This window comes from Ammospiza caudacuta, chromosome 13 (assembly GCF_027887145.1).
Source record: "Ammospiza caudacuta isolate bAmmCau1 chromosome 13, bAmmCau1.pri, whole genome shotgun sequence".
In the NCBI taxonomy this organism is placed as follows: domain Eukaryota; kingdom Metazoa; phylum Chordata; class Aves; order Passeriformes; family Passerellidae; genus Ammospiza; species Ammospiza caudacuta.
The window spans coordinates 18,489,188-18,508,597 of NC_080605.1; the positions used below are offsets into that span (position 1 = coordinate 18,489,188).

The window sequence follows — 19,410 nt, forward strand, 5'->3', positions numbered from 1 at the left end:
AGCAAGGAGTCTTTTTCCATGGCAAATAAACCAATATTCTCCCCAAAACAGCAAATGTATTCTCTAGAAAATGTTTTCCATCTCCTGTGAGCTGATGTACATATTCCTACAGGTTATTCCTACAGTCCATGGTTCCCTCTCCACTTATATTATAGCTTTATCTACAGATATCTATATCTACATATTGTAATTATTTAAATTTCCTTGTGTGATGCTTCTTTTCAGCATTGCAACCCCCCACCAAAATAATTTCCAAGTAGGAAAATGAAAGGACACAGGTGATACAAGCAGTTTGTTGATGTGCCACCTTTGCACCTCAGTGTTAGGAATTTTCACCATTATAAATCTCAACAGGGTTTTTCAAAGAGATCCTTTGTTGTTAAACCCCTTGCTAGGATAGATTAAAAAGAAACTGCTGGAAAAGGGAAAAAAAAAATAAGAACAAAAAAGCAGCTTCCTCAAGATGAGAAGGTGATTTCCCAGCTGGACAGGAACAGCTTTGCTTTCGGATCTTGTGTTTTTGCAGGGTCGTTTGAAAAGTCACTGGTTTGTTCTGTGGCATAAGAACAAAAGATGACTAGACTAAAACAAGAGAAATATTCCATATGATATCAAATCTATCTGCATTTCAGAACCTGTCAAAGTGAAAAATGAAACCACAAGCTTGGCCTTTAAAAATATTAATTCACTTTAGAGATGAAATGTAAAAGTTCTGGGAAAGAAGTCACCTTATCTTCAGGAAGAAGCAAGCAAGACAAAATCCCTCTTGCTCTTCCTGGATCTCAGATGGCACTTCCATGTCTAAAAAAGGATTTAATCATCAGATCTGGCCACCATAAATCCCTGAAGTGTTTTTTGCCCTATAATTAATGAGACAAATCAAATGCACTAAGCAGGTCTTGAGGAATCCCAGTTTCAGGGGATAATTTCCCACTTTTACTGAGTGATGTGCATTTAGTGTTGGGCTGCAGCAGCATTTTGGGATTACAGGCACAGGTTATTGACAGCAGAAAGCACTGGCCATTAGGATGTCAAGAAAGGTAATTAGTGAATATTCAGCTAATAAATTGTCAATATCCAGAGATACCCAATGTACACTTTTCACATGCATTCATTTAAAGCCTGTATTTAACTTCTCAGCTAAGCATAATTTAAAGCTTTTAGGGATCATTCTGCCTGTTTGGTGTTATTGATTCCACACAGCAAACTATAATCAACGGATAAATCTCTGATCTTTAGTCACAATGAAATAATAAAAATGAATATTTCTGTACCATTTGAGATGGCATTTTGATATTGGCCTTGTCAAAATATATTGCAGATGTTTCTCAAAAATTATCTGCCATGATCTATAATAACTGATGAAGAAATTATAGATAAATTTTCACTTCAGTAGGCCTCAGCCAAAACCTTTGCTCCATTAATATCTTTTTCTGAGATTACTCTTAAGTCAGTCTGTTTTGGATTTTCTAGTTATTAAGACTTTCAAATTGACAACACATACGATTGTTCTTGAAGTACTGAATATGACAATGAGTTTCTTTTATTTTAATTCTTTGTAGTCATTTGGTGGCTTTTTTGTTGCTGGATTTTGGGGGTTTTTTTTTGTAATTTCACCTCCAATATGCCCCCAGTTCCTGTTCTTAGGCTGCCCCCTAGCAATGGAAGTGAACTCTGTTGGATAGGCAGAGTAAGCCCAGAGCAGAGAGCCCTCACAGAACAACCACTGCAAACCAAGAGGAATAGAGCTGTTAGTTTGTCTCTCGCATCCATAAATAAACCTGCCATTTTCTTCTGAGGTTTAATTTTCCTTGCAGCTTGTTTTAATACTTCAGCCAAGTGGAAGTTCAATACAAGGGAGCATAATAATGAATATTTCCCATTGTTTTATTTCCAAGCACCATAACCAATGAGGCAAATAATCCATGGCCATTAAGCTTTCTATATAAAGAATTGGAAGGTACACAGAGCTTGCAATAGCATGAATAACAGAGGTCTTCCCTCAGGCCTTCAGAGGTTGACACACACAGAATATTTCCTAACTGTGTGTGGCGATCTCTTTAATTTTAGAATATTTTTATTGCCTCTTCAGGGAATAGCTGTGTGTCTCTTGGCCATTGAGAAATTTAGGGCAAAGGGCTTAAGAACTTTGATTTTATTTTTCTTATTGTTTTCCCCAGTGAAGCTCAGCTGTAAAAATTCCATCTGAACAGTTGTGCCTCAAACTTTGTGTGAGCATCAGAGAGCCCTATTGAACCAAACACAAAATAGCAATTAAATGGTAGAAACAAATTTTCTGGAGGCTTAGAGGGCTTAAAGTCAATCTCAGGAAAATCAGCATGTGAATGCTGTTCCCTCAGAAGCTCTAATAAGCAAAGATACACCTAAACCAAACTAGAAATGCAAATATCTTCTTATAAAGCTTATTACCTTTAAAATTGTCAGGCAAATGCTCCAATTAGAGTCCCTCAGTGACAAGCAGTGAGCAGCTGACCTCACCCACAACCCTGACACCCCTGCTGCCTCCCGAGGTAATGAAACTCTTGATTTCACTGGAACAGGCAGTGGAGATGAAAATATTCCAACAGGAAAACCACTGAGACACAGAAGCCAGGCCAGAAACAAGGAGGACATGGGATGTTTTCTGGGCCTGTGATGTTGGGTTTGTGGGGGACACAAAAAACAGATTTGGAGCCAGCCAGGCAAAGTGGGGACTGAGAGAGGGACATGAGGGACAGACACATCATCAGCCATCAAGGGAATTGTGCAGGTTGTTGTAAAAAAAGGAAATAAAATAAAACCAGGAAGGGAGTCTTGATCTTTTCATTCATAACTAAAGGGAGGAAGTGCTCAGAGCTCCAGATCAGAACAGGAGCACTCTCAATGTGTAGATGAAGTGATTTTCAGCAGGACCCCCAGCCATGCCATTTATCACTGCCTCGATTAACCTGCCCCTGGGGGGTTGCTGCATCCAGCTAATGGTGTTTGTGGAAGACATCAGGATCTGCATGTAAGGACACATTTCATTACTTCTGGGTGTCCTGCTGCTCACTAAACTGATGGCTGGCACAGCAAGAGTGACACTGTCAGTTTAAATGGTGTGTCCCTTGATAGCTGCATCCTCACTGTTGTGCAAGGCTGGGGGGAAGAGGTCCTGCTAAAAAAGGCTCCTGTGAGGATCAATGTTTTTTTTTTCTTTAAAGTTAATTAACCAAAACTGATATTTCCTAAATATGTTCATTGACATGAATGCTGCCATGGGAGTTGTTCAGTACCCTTGTCTGTAAGTGTGGATTTCTGGGTGCCTTTTCTCCCTTTTCCACCTGTAACCAAGAGATCTGGTTCTATAACCAAATTGAATTCCTGGTTCTTGTCTGTGTGGGGAAAGGAGTGACTGGAAGGGCAGCATGTGAATTCCCAAGTCTGGATACCAACAGCACACACAAAGTGGGCACCTGAGGGGTTTTTCCTTCCCTCCTGGCCCAGTGCCCACTGCACATCCCAACAGATCCTTTTGAGCACAGAATTGTATTCAGAGATGCCTTCATTATCAGCCAGTTGTTTTTGGGACTGCAGGAAAAGATTCCATGCCAGTCAAAGATTCCACAATATTTCCCTCGATCCCTGCAGGGAGAGGATCTGGTACTGTCAGTTGGTTTTGGGATCGCTGGAGAACATTCCAGCAGTTCCATGTCAGTCAAGGATCCCAAAATATTTCCCTTGATCCCTGCAGGGAGAGATTCTGATGCTGTCAGGAATAAGTATGTTGACCTTTGGTAAACAGAGCATCTGTAAATAATCTTTTAGTGCAGAATGTGATGCTTTTTTAATGTAGGGCTGCTTTTGGAGATGTTATATTCTGTCCAACAGAGGGATCAATTGTCTGGTCTCAATATTGATAGAGGAATGTCCCAGTTGTGTAAAATTCTGGTTAAAAGGCTTGGCTTCTGTAGAACCATGTTTCAAAAATATTGATTAAATTCAACATAATCCTTCAATCTGCCAGGAATTATCAAAAAATGCTTTGTAATTTGCCACTGTTTGGAGGGCACTTTAAAAGCTGCATATTTTCCTTTCCTGGTGCTGTGACATTTTCCTTTAAAGTGCTCCTCTCCTAAGTGTGTTGTAAGGGAAAATTTCCATAATGACCCAAGTGTTGGTTATCTCTGTGCAGGGAGGGTTCAGTGGAATATTCAAGATGATGAGTGATCTGAATGACCTCTCAAATGGGAGCTGTTTGATGCTGTTCTTCACCACCTGGAACTGGAATCACTTGGGGGAAAAGAAAAAGTGTCTGATAAATCCCATGGATATTGTAAATCCATTTTACCTACCCTGGCCTAGAACCAAGTCAAACCTCGGGTCCAGGGAAATCAATGAAGTCCAAACTCATCATATTTTGACACGTTCTTGTAGGTCCTCCTTCACAAGAAAAACCATACATTTTTAGGCAAATAATATTTTTGAAACAAGGGTAGATAAGGAGAAGGAGAACACTGGGAGATAACTGAATTCCTCCTTGATTATCTGTGGCCAGCCTTTGAATCACAGAGAGGAAACCTAGGGCTGATTTCTATTTATTCTGCTTTACTTCCAGTTGTGTGCCACATTCCTGCTCTAAAACATTGTCTAGCTAATAATATCAATTTTATTTCACATTTTCAGCAGCAATTGCATTCCTGCTTTGATAAACAGCATTTTAGCAGGCTTAAGATGCTGAACATTTGACAAAGGCAGTAATTTTAGAAGCATCTTCTCCATTTATTAAGCTAATTGCTTCACTTGTAGCTTCCCTTCCAATTTGTTGTAGTGTTAACTCAGCATTTCCTGCCTCTGGAAATCTGTTTAACTTAAAGTGACTTTTAAGATAGGCTTTTAAGAAAATTCAATTTTCTACTTCTCTTGTGAAATTGAAATTTCTTTCTTCCTTTTCTTTCGGTCTCAATAAAGTTTATGCAAATAATATTAAAATTTATAATGAGACTAATATTTGTTAATCTCAGTTCAAACAGTGGATTTGTATTAAAACATAGTTTCAAACACTTCTGTTGAGAGTGAGAAAGTGTATTGCTTTTAATTCATTCATTACTGTGCTGCACTTGTTAAGCTTGAATTGTCATTATGATTACACACCATAATTTTTAGTACTCAATATTAATTATATTTAAATCCCATTAGATCTCTGGTTGCTGGGCCTGCTCTGATTCCCATTTTACAGAAATGTTTTGGAGCAGTTCCAGCACATGAACCCGATCCTGCAGCTCAGTGCTGGTTTCAGCGGGAGATTTGTGCATATAAATTAATTATGTTAATAAAAGTTTTCTGGGCTCAGTAAAGGTTGCAGGGCATTGCAGGATGTCCCACTCTCTGTGGCCTGCTGCAATGTCAGGAATTAGATCTTGAGCTGCTTGTGGTCAGCACCAAATGTCCTGTTGGACCAATGGGTGTTGGAGGGTGCCTTGAAACACAAATTTTGGGTTGTACTGTGCACACTCCAGACAGGAAATGCAAAGAATAGAAAATATGCCTCAGTCATTTATTTGGTTTAATTGCAGATCTTTAGGAACTGTCAGCAATACAAAATCCCATTTGTTTATGTGTGTCTGAGAGGGGCTGGATTTTCACCCAGGTTCTTTCATGGTTTCAGAGCTCTTGCCCTGCTTGTGGCCGAGCTGGCTCACCAAACCATTCTGAGTGTGGGCAGAATTATCTGTGCTGCAGCTCTGTGTGAGCCACACTGGGAATTCAGGGGTGTGTGGATCCCTCCAGGCACTCAGAGACTGAGTTAGAAGAGCAGAGTCTAGCAAGATGAAGTTTAATAAGTCCAAGTTCTGAGTCCTGCATTTTGGCCACAATAACACCTGCAGGCTGGGGACAGTGGCTGGGCAGTGCCCAGGCACAAAGGGACCCGGAGGTGCTGGTCACAGCCAGCTGGACATGAGCCAGCAGAGCGCCCTGGTGGCCAGGAAGGCCAATGCAGCTGGCCTGGGTCAGGAATGGTGTGGCCAGCAGGAGCAGGGAGGTCATTGTGCCCCTGTCCTTGTCACTAGTGGGGTCACACCTGAGTGCTGTGTCCAGCTCTGGGCCATCAGTTTGGGAAGGACCTTGGGACACTGAGCACATCCAGAGGGGCTGGGGACACAAACCCTGTGAGGAATGACTGAGGGAGCTGGGGGTGCTCAGCCTGGAGAAAAGGAGACTCAGGGCTGCCCCCATCACTCTGCACAGCTCCTGAAAGGTGCCTGTGCTCACCTGGGGCTGGGCTCTGTCTGCAGCAGCACTGACACACCCAGAGCACACAGCCTCAGGCTGCACCAAGGGAAATACAGGCTGGAGATTAGGAGAAAGTTTTTCACAGAAAGAATGATAAAGTTCTCAATGGCTGACCAGGGAGGTGGTGGAGTCCCCATCCCTGGGTGTGTTTAACACAGCCTGGATGTGGCACTGGGTGCCAGGGTTTAGTTGGGGTGTTGGGGCTGGGTTGGACTCGATGATCTTGAAGGTCTCTTCCAACCCAGTGATTCTGTGAATGCCCAGCTCTCTCTCCAGAGCAGCTGGACGTGGGTTTGGCAGAGCTGAGGCAGCCAAACTGAGCAGTTTAAGAACATTCCACACCCCCAGAGAGCACAGCCTGGACAAGCAGCAAAATCCAAACCCTTCACCTTCAGAGTTACATCCCCTCAGAGCAAGGGGAACACGACAGGGCTGAGGATCTGAGAGCTGCCCAGAGCACAGGGCTGGGCTGGGGGTGGAAGTGCTGCTCAGATCCACAGCCCAGCTTTCCTGCCTTTGAAAAGCTCTTTCAACAACGTTGGGATGTCTCTGCCCAGTCCTTCAAAGGGCTCAGGTATTCTTTCCCGCCTTCTCCTCCTGCTTCCAGTACCTCCCATACCGTTCTCCCCTTTGTTGGCTTTGCTGCTTTTACTCTGCAAGAACTGCCTGGAAATTTTGGAGTTTGCGCAAGTCTGAGCTCTGTCCATTGTAGTTCCCTGACCCCTGCTCACCCCCATGTCCTCCTGTACCCCACCTCCTGCACTCCTGGCTCATGTTTCTCACTTAATTGCAGTTTGTCTTCCTTTCATACAAAACCAGTAGATTTCTCTCAGTCATTAACTCTTATCTTTATTTCTTCCTTAATTCTGCACATTACCAAGAATTTGTTTTTCTTTCCAATGTGCCTTGGGAGTTCTCCTAAAGGAAAGTTGTATGTAAAACTGCTTTATAGAGCACCAGGCCTCCAGAAATTTCTGACATTGAGTAGCATGAGCGCAGCAGGGAAGCAGAGTTTATGCTGCAGCATTATTTCTTCTTATTTGAGCAACCTGTCCCATATTTTCTGTCATGTAAATTATTGTTTCACAAAAGCAGCTGTACTGCAGTGCAAAATCTGCATTAGGCAGTGACAGGCTGAGTCTGAAAGTGAGAATAACCTACAAATGTTGGTTTGGTTGCAAGAAGACAAAGCCTGACTTGAGGGTGATGGTGGGGAGATGTTTGGTTGGCAGATGCCCTTAGAAAATAAAAGTAGGGTTGTAAAAGTCTTGCAAAAAGAACTTTTTAACTGAAGCAGAAAATGCAAGACTTGCAAAAAAGGCATTTAATTTTTTTATCATGAAAGGAAGTGATAAGATACATAGGAGTAAGAAAGAAAAGAATGAAATCGACTGGAGAAATTTTAAATGTAAAATTCCACTGTTATGTCTTTCATCAGAACATAAATCCTATGGAGGGGTTGATTTTTCACCCCATAGTGTGATAAGCTTTTTGGTAAAACAGAAATAGTGTAATTGAAATCCATTTTGCATCATTTTCCCTTGGATGATTTAGAATTAGGCCAATTTATATTCTGCAGGTACAACCCAATGAGAGTGTAAATGCAGCCACCAGAATTGTTTTTGTCCACGAGCAAAGCTGGTATCATTTACTGATTCATTACACTCTCAGCAGGGTCCTCTCTTTCAAAAGCTACCTGAATTATTGCTGGCAGTAGAACACTAAGCTCTAAAACAAGATTTGCATAAAAAATGAAAGTTCAAGGAAAAATGATAATAGTGATTAAAAGTAACATCTGATGACTATTTTGATTAGAACACCACGTTGAAATGTGGTATTCAAACAGACACAGAGGCTTTTTTTCCCCTCCAGCTGACAATGCACCTATTTAACTAAACTATTATGTCCCTGATAATTTGCCTGAAATAATAGGCAGTGCTTCCATTAATATTTAACAATATAAACATCAAGCAAAGGCTGTACATCTGGAATCACAGACCATGTTTTTTGCATTTGGGTACTAATTTTAGAAATAACCTCTGTCTGCTGATGTGTGTTTGTGTAACAAGTCAGTAATTGAGTTTTCTGGGCATTTTGACCACTGATACAAGTTTGCAAAGCAGATTACACAGCAGAATCACAATTTCCATCCTGACCTTTATCACATTGCTTTCTGTGGGGGGAATTGGAATGTTTAGGGAGGGAAATATAATCTAAGTGGGCCTAATTTGTGAGAGAATGTGCTTTCTGATGTTAACCCAGTGAGCTGCATTTTGATTCATTTGATAACACATCATCTAAAAAATTGGCATTAGGCAGATATCACAAAACTTATCTTTTATTGCCTAGGCAGAAAACACTGGGTTTGATGATTATAAATTGAAACTTGTGGAAAACTTTTATCTTCAGCTGCTGGGCAAAGATCCTGTCCCAGGATTGTTTTAGCAAAGAAACAGCCTTGTCCACATCCTCCAGGAATGATGCTGAGCTGTGGTGGATGGAGAGGTGCTGGTTGGGGTTGAGGATGGAGAACCTCCTTGGGAGGCCTCTGCAAAAGGCCCTTTCACATGGTTTATCCTGGTTGTGTGGGTGTGTTTTGGTTTGGACAGACAGGAGTCTGCTAAGGAGGGCAGGAGCCTCCCTTGAAATGGAAAATGTAAACACTCCCCCTCCAAATTATCATAATTTTGAAATTAAGGCACTCTCAGGCAAAGATACGGGAGTGGGAACAGCAGTTCTTTATTAGGAAAATTTAAAACACAAAGTTCCCTAATTTTTATGTGATTATACCTGCAACAAGGCAGGAAGAATTACCTTCATCCTCCTGTTTTGGGGAATTTGGGGACTTTTTTCCAGGGGACCTGTGGTTCTCATGGTTTCAGTGCTGTGATGTTTTGGAAGCAGCCTCTCCCCCTGAGCTCTGGTTTGGTTTGAATGGAAACCTGCCAGTTCTTCATTCACAAACTGGGCAAGTTAAAGCTTAATAAAAGTGCAAATAAACTTGGGGAGTCCATTTGAAGTCAGTGGAGCTGTGCTGATTTATTCCAGCCCGAGAATCTTTTCAGGCTTGAACGCTTTTGAGGCTGCTCCTGATTCCTCCTCTCTCTGAGCTGCAGCAGAACTCAGCTGCTCATCTCTGTCCTGATCCATTTTCTCTGACCTTTACACACTCCACACACTCAGGGAATTCTCTTGGCACTGGGATTTCTATGCAGAGAGATTTGAAAAGCTCTCTCTGCTAAAAAACATTTGAGGTTACTGTGTAGGAGAAACTTATCTCTCCTTTCATGTTTTTGGACTTAAATAGTCTCATTCCTACCTACAGCAGGGACAAGGAATGATTCAATAATTTGCAACTAATAATTTATTAGAACAACTTTGCCCTCTTTTCTCCTCACAAATTGTCTGCAAACAGATTGTTCAACTCTAATATGTTAATAGCTGAAAATTATTTGACCATGTTTTTTCAGCAAATACCTTTTGGCCTGTGGATTATTTGAATTGCCAATTGCAACTGTTAAAATGAAATATACAATTAACACTGCAAATAGAGCTGATTGGGTATTGCAGGAGACCAGTTTTTATGGAAATATACTGATTTTTCAAAATGAACATTTGCAATACAGCAATTTGGGGGGGAAAAAAGCTTTGTTGAAGTAAATATTTGTAATACAGAAGGGAATTCTTATCTTGAGTGCTCCTGACAGCTCACTTGAGATTTTGCTGGTGGAGACAACCAGATTGAACGTCCTGTTGAAAAAGCTGAACTGCTTCTTACCTTCCCTCATCCAGCCTGATGTCCTGATGTAAATATTTATTTATTTATTCTGAGACACATCTCTTTTCATATGCTCTGTCCAAATTGTAATTAGGCAGAACTTTGCAGATTGTGTAGTAATTGTAACATTTTTTAGAAATGTAATACTCAGGACAGGAGAGAATGTTGCCTCCTACACTTGTCAGTCAGGCTCTTAACGTCTCCAACAATTTATTCTGATTTTTATGGAGAAACCCTTGGAATTATTTTTTGCTTTCTAGCGTTGTTGCATTGTTCAATATGAAGCTTTGGAAAATGTTAAGCACCAGGGAAATAAGGTAACCAAGTCCATCCTTGGGGATTTTTGGGGTACTGTATGTGGATGACATACAGTGTTTTCTATCCAGCACCAAAAACTGGAGTATAAACAGTGGTAGGATTAGAGTCTGTAAGGAGGACGAGCAGTGCCAGATGCCATTTAATGCACCAGAATATTCAGTGCTGCATGGACAGGAGGGTTGGAGGCTCTCCTGGGTGCAGGCTCTGTGAAAAGGGGATTCTGATGGAGCACATGGGAAGCTGGGCCATGATTTCCATGGTTCCTCTCCCAAAATAATCCTGTGGCTGCAGGGAGGGCAGGGGAGCTCCAGCAAGATGGGTTGTCATGAATCCTGAGCTCTGGAATTACCAGGAATTGTGAGCTCTGGAACTGACATGAAGTCTGGACTCCGGAATTTCCATTAATTGTGAGCTCTGGATTTTCCTGAACTCTGAGTTCTGGAATTGTCCCAGATTATGAGCTCTGGAACTGCCATGGGTTCTGAGCTTTGCATTGTCTTGAACTCTGAGCTCTGGAATTGTCCTTAATTCTGAGCTCTGGAAATGTCATGAATTGTGATTTCTGGAATTTCCATGAATTCTGAGCTCTGGAATTGTCATGAATTGTGATTTCTGGAATTTCCATGAATTCTGAGCTCTGGAGTTGCCATGGATTCTGACATCTGGAACTGGCATGAAGTCTGGGCTCTGGATTGTCCTGAATCCTGAACTCTGAATTGTTCTGAATTCTGAGCTCTGGAATTGCCCTGAATAGTGAGCTCTGGAATTGCCCTGAATTCTGAGTTCTGGAATTTCCATAAATTGTGAGCTCTGGAGTTGCCATGGGTTCTGAACTCTGGATTGTTCTGAACTCTGAGTTCTGGAATTGTCCTGAATTGTGAGCTCTGGAGTTGCCATGGGTTCTGACTTCTGGAACTGACATGAAGACTGGGCTCTGAAATTTCCATGAATTCTGAGCTCTGGAATGGTCATGAATCCTGAGTTCTGGATTGTTCTGAATTCTGAGTTCTGGAATTGTCCTGAATTGTGAGCTCTGGATTGTGCTGAACTCTGAGCTCTGGATTTTCCTGAGTCCTGAACTCTAGAATTGCCGTGGATTGTGAGCTCTGGAATTGAAGTGGATTCTGAGCTCTGGAATTGCCGTGGATTCTGAGCTCTGGAATTGCAGTGGATTCTGAGCTCTGGAATCGCAGTGGATTCTGAGCTCTAGAATTGCCATGGATTGTGAGCTCTGGAATTGCAGTGGATTCTGAGCTCTGGAATTGCAGTGGATTCTGAGCTCTAGAATTGCCATGGATTGTGAGCTCTGGAATTGCAGTGGATTGTGAGCTCTGGAATTGCCGTGGATTCTGAGCTCTGGAATTGCAGTGGATTGTGAGCTCTGGAATTGCCATTAATTCTAAGCCCAGAGGAGCTCTGTCCCATCAAGGCTGGCCCTGTGTGTTCTTCACAGCCCCTGGAGGGGCACAGTCAGTGACACCCCCAGGCAGGGAATGTTTGCACACAGCAGGTCTGTAATTGTGTACAGACCATCTGGAATTGTGTTTTTCCTCTAACCAAGCCCATTCCTGGGGAGCAGAGCCTCACTGCAGCCCCTTCTGCTGCTGACAGAGGGTTTGGGTGAGGAGTGCTGCCTCTGTATTCCTGGCACCTCTGAGTGTGCAAAAATAAGGGTGATTAAATGGTCTAAAATCAGCTCAAGAAGTTACATAATAATTGATGCTTTCACTCTGGAGTGAAAGATTTCTGCAGCACTGTTTAATTATGAGGAACAGCTGAAATTTTTGCCTGAAAAAGAAAAAAAAAAAAAAAAAAGAGAAATTACACACATTGGTCCAAGAGGAAAGCAGAAACATAGCTTGTGTTTTAAAAAGAAAAGAGTGATTTCAGTATATTTGACAGCAAGTATTTTCCTTGGAACATTGTGATTCTTATTCTCCGAAGCTATTAAAAATTATTACAGTACTTTATACTTCTAGAGCAGCTGACATGGAAAATTATCTTCTAACCAAACCATGAGTATCTAGTGAGCAGCTGCTGCAGATCAGCATCCTCTGTGATGAAGGGAAATGTCTTTGCCTGGTAAAAACCAGTGTAGAGGCACCACCTTCAGTGGTGTTGTGTCTTTTATAACAATTGAAGTTTTTATTTACAATATTCAATATTTGGTCTCTTCCCTGGCCTTACTTTCAGGAGCAGTCTAACTAACAATAATGATTTAAGGAGAAATATCTCAGACTAAATCTGAGCTTGTCCTCGAGATTGCTGATCTCTACCTGAGGAGAAATTCTTATGAATATCATCATCTGTGCAAGGAAACTCCCTTAAATGGTGTAAATATTTATATTTATATTAAAATTTTTATTAATATATATAACAGCCAAGATGCATGTGCATACAGCCTTCTAAAAAGTGATATTAACTCAGTATCCAAATCCTAATTTGTACCTCAGTCAAAATTTATCATTTTACAGAGGCTGTTGAAAGTATGCCCATAAAATTCCTGTATTTTCATGTAAAATGTAACAAACTCATCCATGTACACAAGCCCAATGCTTAGGCCAGCATTATGAAGAATCAAAAGTGTAAATTTATGTGTAATTTAAAATAAATGTGGGAGTTATGACGAATTAAAGTCTTGATCCTATATATTAAATAGTCACAGATTTCATCATGATGAATGACAAATAACTCTGGCCAGGAAACCAATTTGGTTCCAACACTTTGGAGCAACTTCTTTCCTTTCTTAATGGTTACTGCTGAAGGAGAAAATTTAGTCTTCCTTTTGCTTCCAGATACACCCATGGATCCACATCTCCCACAGGTAGTAAATAGATATTGATTCTGTTCATAGCAGAAGTACATTATTACAGTGATTAAACTGGAGACTTTCCTTTATGATATGAAATAAAAAATTGGAAATTGGTGAACTAAAGAGGATTTATGTTACAAAAGAGTTTGGGTTTTTCTATTCATCAAACTGTAATTCAAGCTCTAAATGCAAAGCCTCTGTGTATATCTCCCTTTTTAAGCAGCAGCAACTGGCATTTAAAATAAATGCTGATATTATAATTATCAAAGCATTATGTCTGTTAGAGCTGCTAATAGTCACTTTGCTTCATTTTTTTTTAATTTTACATTTGTCAAAATCCTGACAAGCATACTCTGGGATAATGTTAGATTCAATGTTGATATTGTTACTCAACAAGAACATTGATTATGTCTTAATAGGACACATTCAGTATGTATTATATGCAATTATCATCTTAAATGAACACAAGCGTTTATTTAGCACCAACTGAAATTATTTCAATCCAAAGATTTTTTCTTTCTGGTTAGCATTATATTATAAAGTCATTAGTACCAAATATGATATTGCAGCACACTCCTGATACAGAATTATGCATGACTACATAGTTTAAAAACAAACTTATAAATAGAAGAGTCGAGGCAATGTTGCATCATTACAGAAATACAAATATCCATGGAACAGTCAGAAAACTCTCGTCTGATAATTAGTATTGAAAGGATCCTTAAAACACTTGTAAGCATTTTGAATGTTCTGTGTGTTGATTGCTTCACAAACAGAATTTGTTTTGATTTCAGCAGTTTTCTGGGAATTTGGGGATTTCTCTTCTCCCTAATATTTTTGATCATTTTTTTTATGAGAACTGAAGCACTAAAAGAAGGTTGGTGCTGGGTACTGCGTGTGCCCTGCCCAAAATACCAAAATATGCAATCCAGGGGTGTCTTGCAGGGGGGCACAGGAGGAACATTGGCTTGGGGCTTCCTGCTGCTGGTTGCTGCTGCAGGGAATCACAGCCTCAAGGGCCCCAAACCTTCCCTGGAACCACCCAAGTGCTTCCACTGGTTCCCACCTTGCATTTTGAGTCCTGCTGCACTGGTGGTGCTGCAATTCCAGCTGAATTTGGATGCCCCACAGCCCAGACCAGGGCTGGACTGTCCCTGCTGCTGGTGTGGAATGACTGCAGGGAGAATTTATGGGCAAAGGAATGGTTCTGCTGCTGTAATTGTACAAACCCTCTCAACAGTGCCACACTCCACAGAGTCACAGCTGATAAATAACAAACCACACCAGCAGTGACTTGATGTTCATTTATTACAATAATCCATTTTCCTTTGGGGATCCCACTTGGTGGAGCTGGGGCTTGTTTCTGTTCCTGACATCTCACTGTCCGCTCACTGGATTGCTTTTGCAAGGCTGTGCTTAGGTCACTTAGAAGCAGGATTGGGTTTAGTGACAGGCAGTGACTTGGTGGGACGTGTTTGAGTCTCTGTGGGGTCACAAAATGATCAAATTTTGGGTGCTGCATCCCTGAAGCTGGGCAGGGATGGAGATGGGGAAGGAAGGATGTTCTCCCCTGTCACAGACATCTTTTATGAAAAATTCTTTCCTTAGGATTTTTCCTCCTGAGAAGCTGGGAGGCCTCAGGAACAAAATGTAAGCAATGGTTATCTGCTGCTGTGGAATGCAACAGGTGCATCTGGGATTGTCCCATGTGGTTGTTTCTAATTAATGGCCAATCACAGCCAGCTGGCTCAGACTCTCTGTCCGAGACAGAAGCTTTTGTTGTCATTCTTTCTTCTTCCATTCTTAGCCAGCCTTCTGATGAAATCCTTTCTTCTATTCTTTTAGTATAGTTTTAATGTAATATATATCATAAAATAATAAATCAGCCTTCTGAAACATGGAGTCAGATCCTCATCTCTTCCCTCATTCTCACACCCCTGTGAACACGGTCACACTCCCCCACTGCCTCCTTCCTTCCTTCCTTCTTGTGAGCACTTACTCCTCACAGGATAGGAGGAAAAGGAGGGAGAACACCCCGGGGTCAAGGCTCTGAGCCCTGAGAAGAGGGAGATGCTGAGGGGGTGCCATGAGATCTCCCAGAGCAGCCCTGAGCCCCCAGCACATCCCTGCAGAACGGGGCTGCTGGGAGCACAGGGATCCCTGCCTGCCTGCAGAAATCCAGGTTTTTGGTCAATCCCACTGCTCCAGACAATCCCTGCTGCTGCCTGACTCTGCTGGGCTGGAGGCAGGAGAAATCTGTGACGTCCTTTACAAGTGAGTGTAAAAAGAGAGCCTGTGATGGGAACAAGCTCTGCTCAGGGTTTGCATCTGTTAGCAGCTGCTTCCCCTAACAAGGCAAATATTTGGTGTCAGAACGAGTTGTAGGAAGTGCTGCATAGCAGGGAAGTGTGAAGTATTCATAATTATATGAAATACTACTCAAAATTCAGTGTTTCTCACATTTTGCGTGAGCTTAAACATTGGGCTCCTGTCACAGACATTTCCTGCTGCAGTAGATGCAATTTCTAGCATAAATGGGCTTGTTTTCAATAGAAAATGGGATGGTTTTCAAAGGAAAAAAGGCCAATTTGTGAGTAGAAATGGGCTTTCTGAGCAAAGAGGCTTATAAACATGAAGTGATAAATGGCTTTGTAAGTTTTCCATACAATAATAACGACTTTCTAATCAAAATAATGAAAAAGTCACAGCCAGGAGAGGGGAGAGAAGACTCATTCAGGTTTTAATGCACTTTAGGAAACAAATATATGAAAACTATAAATTTAGTTCCCCTCCATGGTGTGAGTTTGTGTTGCAGACATGTCAGTAATACTTCTTTGCATTTGTTTTTATGATGTTATAAATCAAACTCCTGGTCTCGCTTTGCCACCTTGTGAGATGAATTTCATGGAATAATGTTGTAAGACTACAGCAAATACATTTCTTAGGATCCCCTGTGTGGCAGTGGCATCTGATTTCCTAGCAGTCCATATGTTTTTAGGACAAAATTTCTCTTCTGGCTTCACTTGTTGATTTAACATGTAAATTTATTGTTTCATAATAGCTGATCTGATGAGCAACAGAGGTGGTTGCTTCTCTGTTGGCCTAAAAATGCTTCAAAATTTACCTGCTGAGGAGCTGGGATCTCCTTCTCCAAAACGAGATCCAAAAGGTGCTCCAAAAAAAAGAGATGGTGGGATGTGCCCAGGAAAATATAAAATGCAAAATTCACAGTTTGGGCAAAACTTCCAAATCCCTCGGATGCAGAGGAGCCTGGGTGACCCAAGGGGCTGAGGTTGCTTTGTGGGCTGCGTCCAATTCTGTGGAAAAATGCTGGATTAAGGACATGGATGAGGGATGTCAAAGCTGGGAACCTTGGGCTCTTGCACAGTTCCAAGAGGTGCAAAATTCACAATTTAGGAAAATCTTCCAAATCCCTTGGATGCAGAGGAGCCTGGGTGACCCAAGGGGCTGAGGTTGCTTTGCTGGGCTGTCTCCAATTCCCTGGAAAAATGCTGGATAAAGGACATGGATGAGGGATGTCAAGGCTGGGAACCCTGGGCGCTTGCAGGCACAGATCCAAGAGGCTCCAAAAGCAGCAGCTTTGTTGCAGTTTTCCCCGTGGGACGCAGGTTTATTGCCCAGGAGGGTTTGGATAAACATTCCTGGGCAATGTGAGGTTCTCACTGTGTGGCTCCAGGGGTGGCTGCAGCCCCTGCCCACCTGTGGCCTCTGTGCTCACATGGGCTTTGGGCAGGTGCTTCCACCTGAGACAGCCCCAAAAACCTCATTTTATTGAAATTCCACTGAGATCCATGTCAGAATTCCCTAGGAGTGCCAGGGGAGCAGGATCTGGTGCTGAGAACATCAGAACATCACCTTTGACAGAGCTCCTGCTGAGCCCTGCTCCAGCTTTCATCCCTGATGGGAGAGATGAGAATTCCAAAAACTGCCACATTCCCATTCCAGAACTGACCACAAATGGGTTTTTTTCCCAGATTAAGGCTGTGTTTTATGAGAGGAAATTAATTTGGATTTTGCTGTCTGGTTCTGCAGAGGTGGGCAGCTAGAGAAGTACCCATGACATGGCAATCAGATATCAGCAATATAAATCATTAATATCACCCTGCACATTGGCTTTGGGCAATAACTGGAAGTCTCTGCCTGTTTTGGAAACTGTTTTTTTGTTTCTTGCAGCGGAGCAAACTTAGATTACCAGTCTAAATGCTAATACCCAGAATGAATGGGATTTAATAAAGTGAATTTATATGTAGATTGTGACATTAGTATTTAATTATGTACCCATCATAACACTGATGAAGCAAGCTGCTAAATATTGGTGCACTGAAGGTAGAGCTTACTCTTAAAGAGCAAGTATATTTTAATTTCTTACCTCTTTCCTAATCTTCCTAAATAACAGGATAAATTATGTACTGTTTACCAATATTCACCTTCATGCTGGATTGCAAATGAGGTTTCCAGGGTAGCAGCTGATCTCATAGAAAGCTGTGCTTGTGTTTCAGTAAAACTCTGATAACAGACCTGTTTCTCTGCTATGTTTTATTAGGCTAAATAAAGTTTTGGGGTTTTTAAAATTTATTATTTTAATGTTAATTAAAAATAGTATGTTATCTCCGTGGGGTTTTTTCCCTTAACCTTTTTTTTATTTTTTTTTCAGACTATGGAAAGCCCAAAGTATGAGCTGGTGATAGAAGCCAAGGACATGGGTGGGATGGACGTGGGACTGACAGGCACAGCCACTGCCACCATTCTTATTGATGACAAAAATGACCACGCACCAGAATTCACCAAGAAGGAGGTAAGAACTGCCCATCTGTTCTCTCCAAAACCGTGCAAGCAATCCTAATCAGCTCATTTCTAAATATAAAGATGTTCTTTGAGGAAAGAAGACGGTACAGAATGTTTTAACTCGATCTGGCAGACTTTCCTGGAGCTGCTCTTTTCTTTTTTTCGCGGTAATGAACCAGCTCCAAACCACAGTGCAACCATAAGGTTAAAAAAAAATGATGTCATTTAGAGCTTGGCCAGCAGGGTACAAACCTGTAAAATCAATTTTCTGGTGGTAATTTTCTCCTTTTGCTCCTGTGGGGGGAAATAGCAAAACTAGCTTAAGGCTTTAGATGGCCGGGACCGTGGGTGAAAACAACATTTTCTTCTTGTCTGCAGCACCTCCCCTGTGAGGCAGGCAGAGTTTGGGGGTCTGGAATTAAAGCTCCAGTCCTAAAAGCTCCCAATTTAGCCTACAGGTGGAATTTGTAAGGAAAGGTTTTTTTCCCTGTAAATTGAATTCAGCTGGAAGTTCTGATAAACCCCAAAACCAAGGGGAGGGAATTCCCTGCCTGAATCCACCACACTTCCAGCCCTGCTGACACTGCTCTCTTCCACCCCCTACATTCACTGTAGGTCTGATTTACTTTTTGGTATCTAGAGAGAATTAGACAGTTTTAAAATTTTTACCTAATTACAGCCAGGTTGGATTTTGCTGTTAAAGTTTCCCGGGGCTCTGCAAACTTTTAAGGAGAAATTCCCAAAATATGAGAAGTAAATCTGATTTTAAGATAATTGTGGAGTAGGAAAGGAAAGCCTATTGCTGTAGAGTTTTTTTATTTAACCTGAAGTATATTTTTACCTATTAAAAATTTGTTTCCTGGCCTAATATTAGTAATTTGCCATTGGATTATATTGATTCTATGGATATATAATGGATTATATTATATTGCTGTTATTTGACTTGAATAATTATTTCTTTTAAAAATGCAAAGTAAATTAAATAATTCAAAGACAACAGAGAAGGTTTTTTAAAAAAAGGAAAAAGAAGAAGAAAGTAGAAACAATGACAATTGTGGCAAGGGAATATCTATAACTACATCAGTAAAATGCTTTGGCAGCAGTGTTTCAGTCACCTGAAAATTATCGTGGACAGACTGATCCAAACCCTTAAATTCATGGGTGACAATTTAGTGACAATGATCAAACTATTAATTCCTTTAGAATTACCTTTTAGATCAGGCTTTTAATGCTCTGAAAGCCATTTCCTGACAACCAATACTTAAAATATCTTTGAAAAGCTGTATTTTTTTTAACCTTCTGGAAAATAACAATGTACAAGGACAGCTTGATGCTTTTAGAAATAAGAATTTATTGGATCAATCAATATTGATAGCAAGTCATGTCAGTCAGAGTCCTACCTACTTGAATTTCCAAAGTTGGA

General features: G+C 41.2%; 1 protein-coding gene across 2 annotated transcripts in view; it reads left to right on the forward strand.

Moving 5' to 3' along the window:
* CDH13 (cadherin 13) overlaps window positions 1-19,410 on the forward strand; it is a 441,187-nt gene that overhangs the window by 343,072 nt on the left and 78,705 nt on the right. For both annotated transcript variants that reach the window (XM_058813426.1, XM_058813425.1), the window contains exon 8: window positions 17,857-17,997. In XM_058813426.1, coding sequence (XP_058669409.1) covers window positions 17,857-17,997 — 141 coding nt within the window. The remainder of the gene's footprint in view (window positions 1-17,856; window positions 17,998-19,410) is intronic.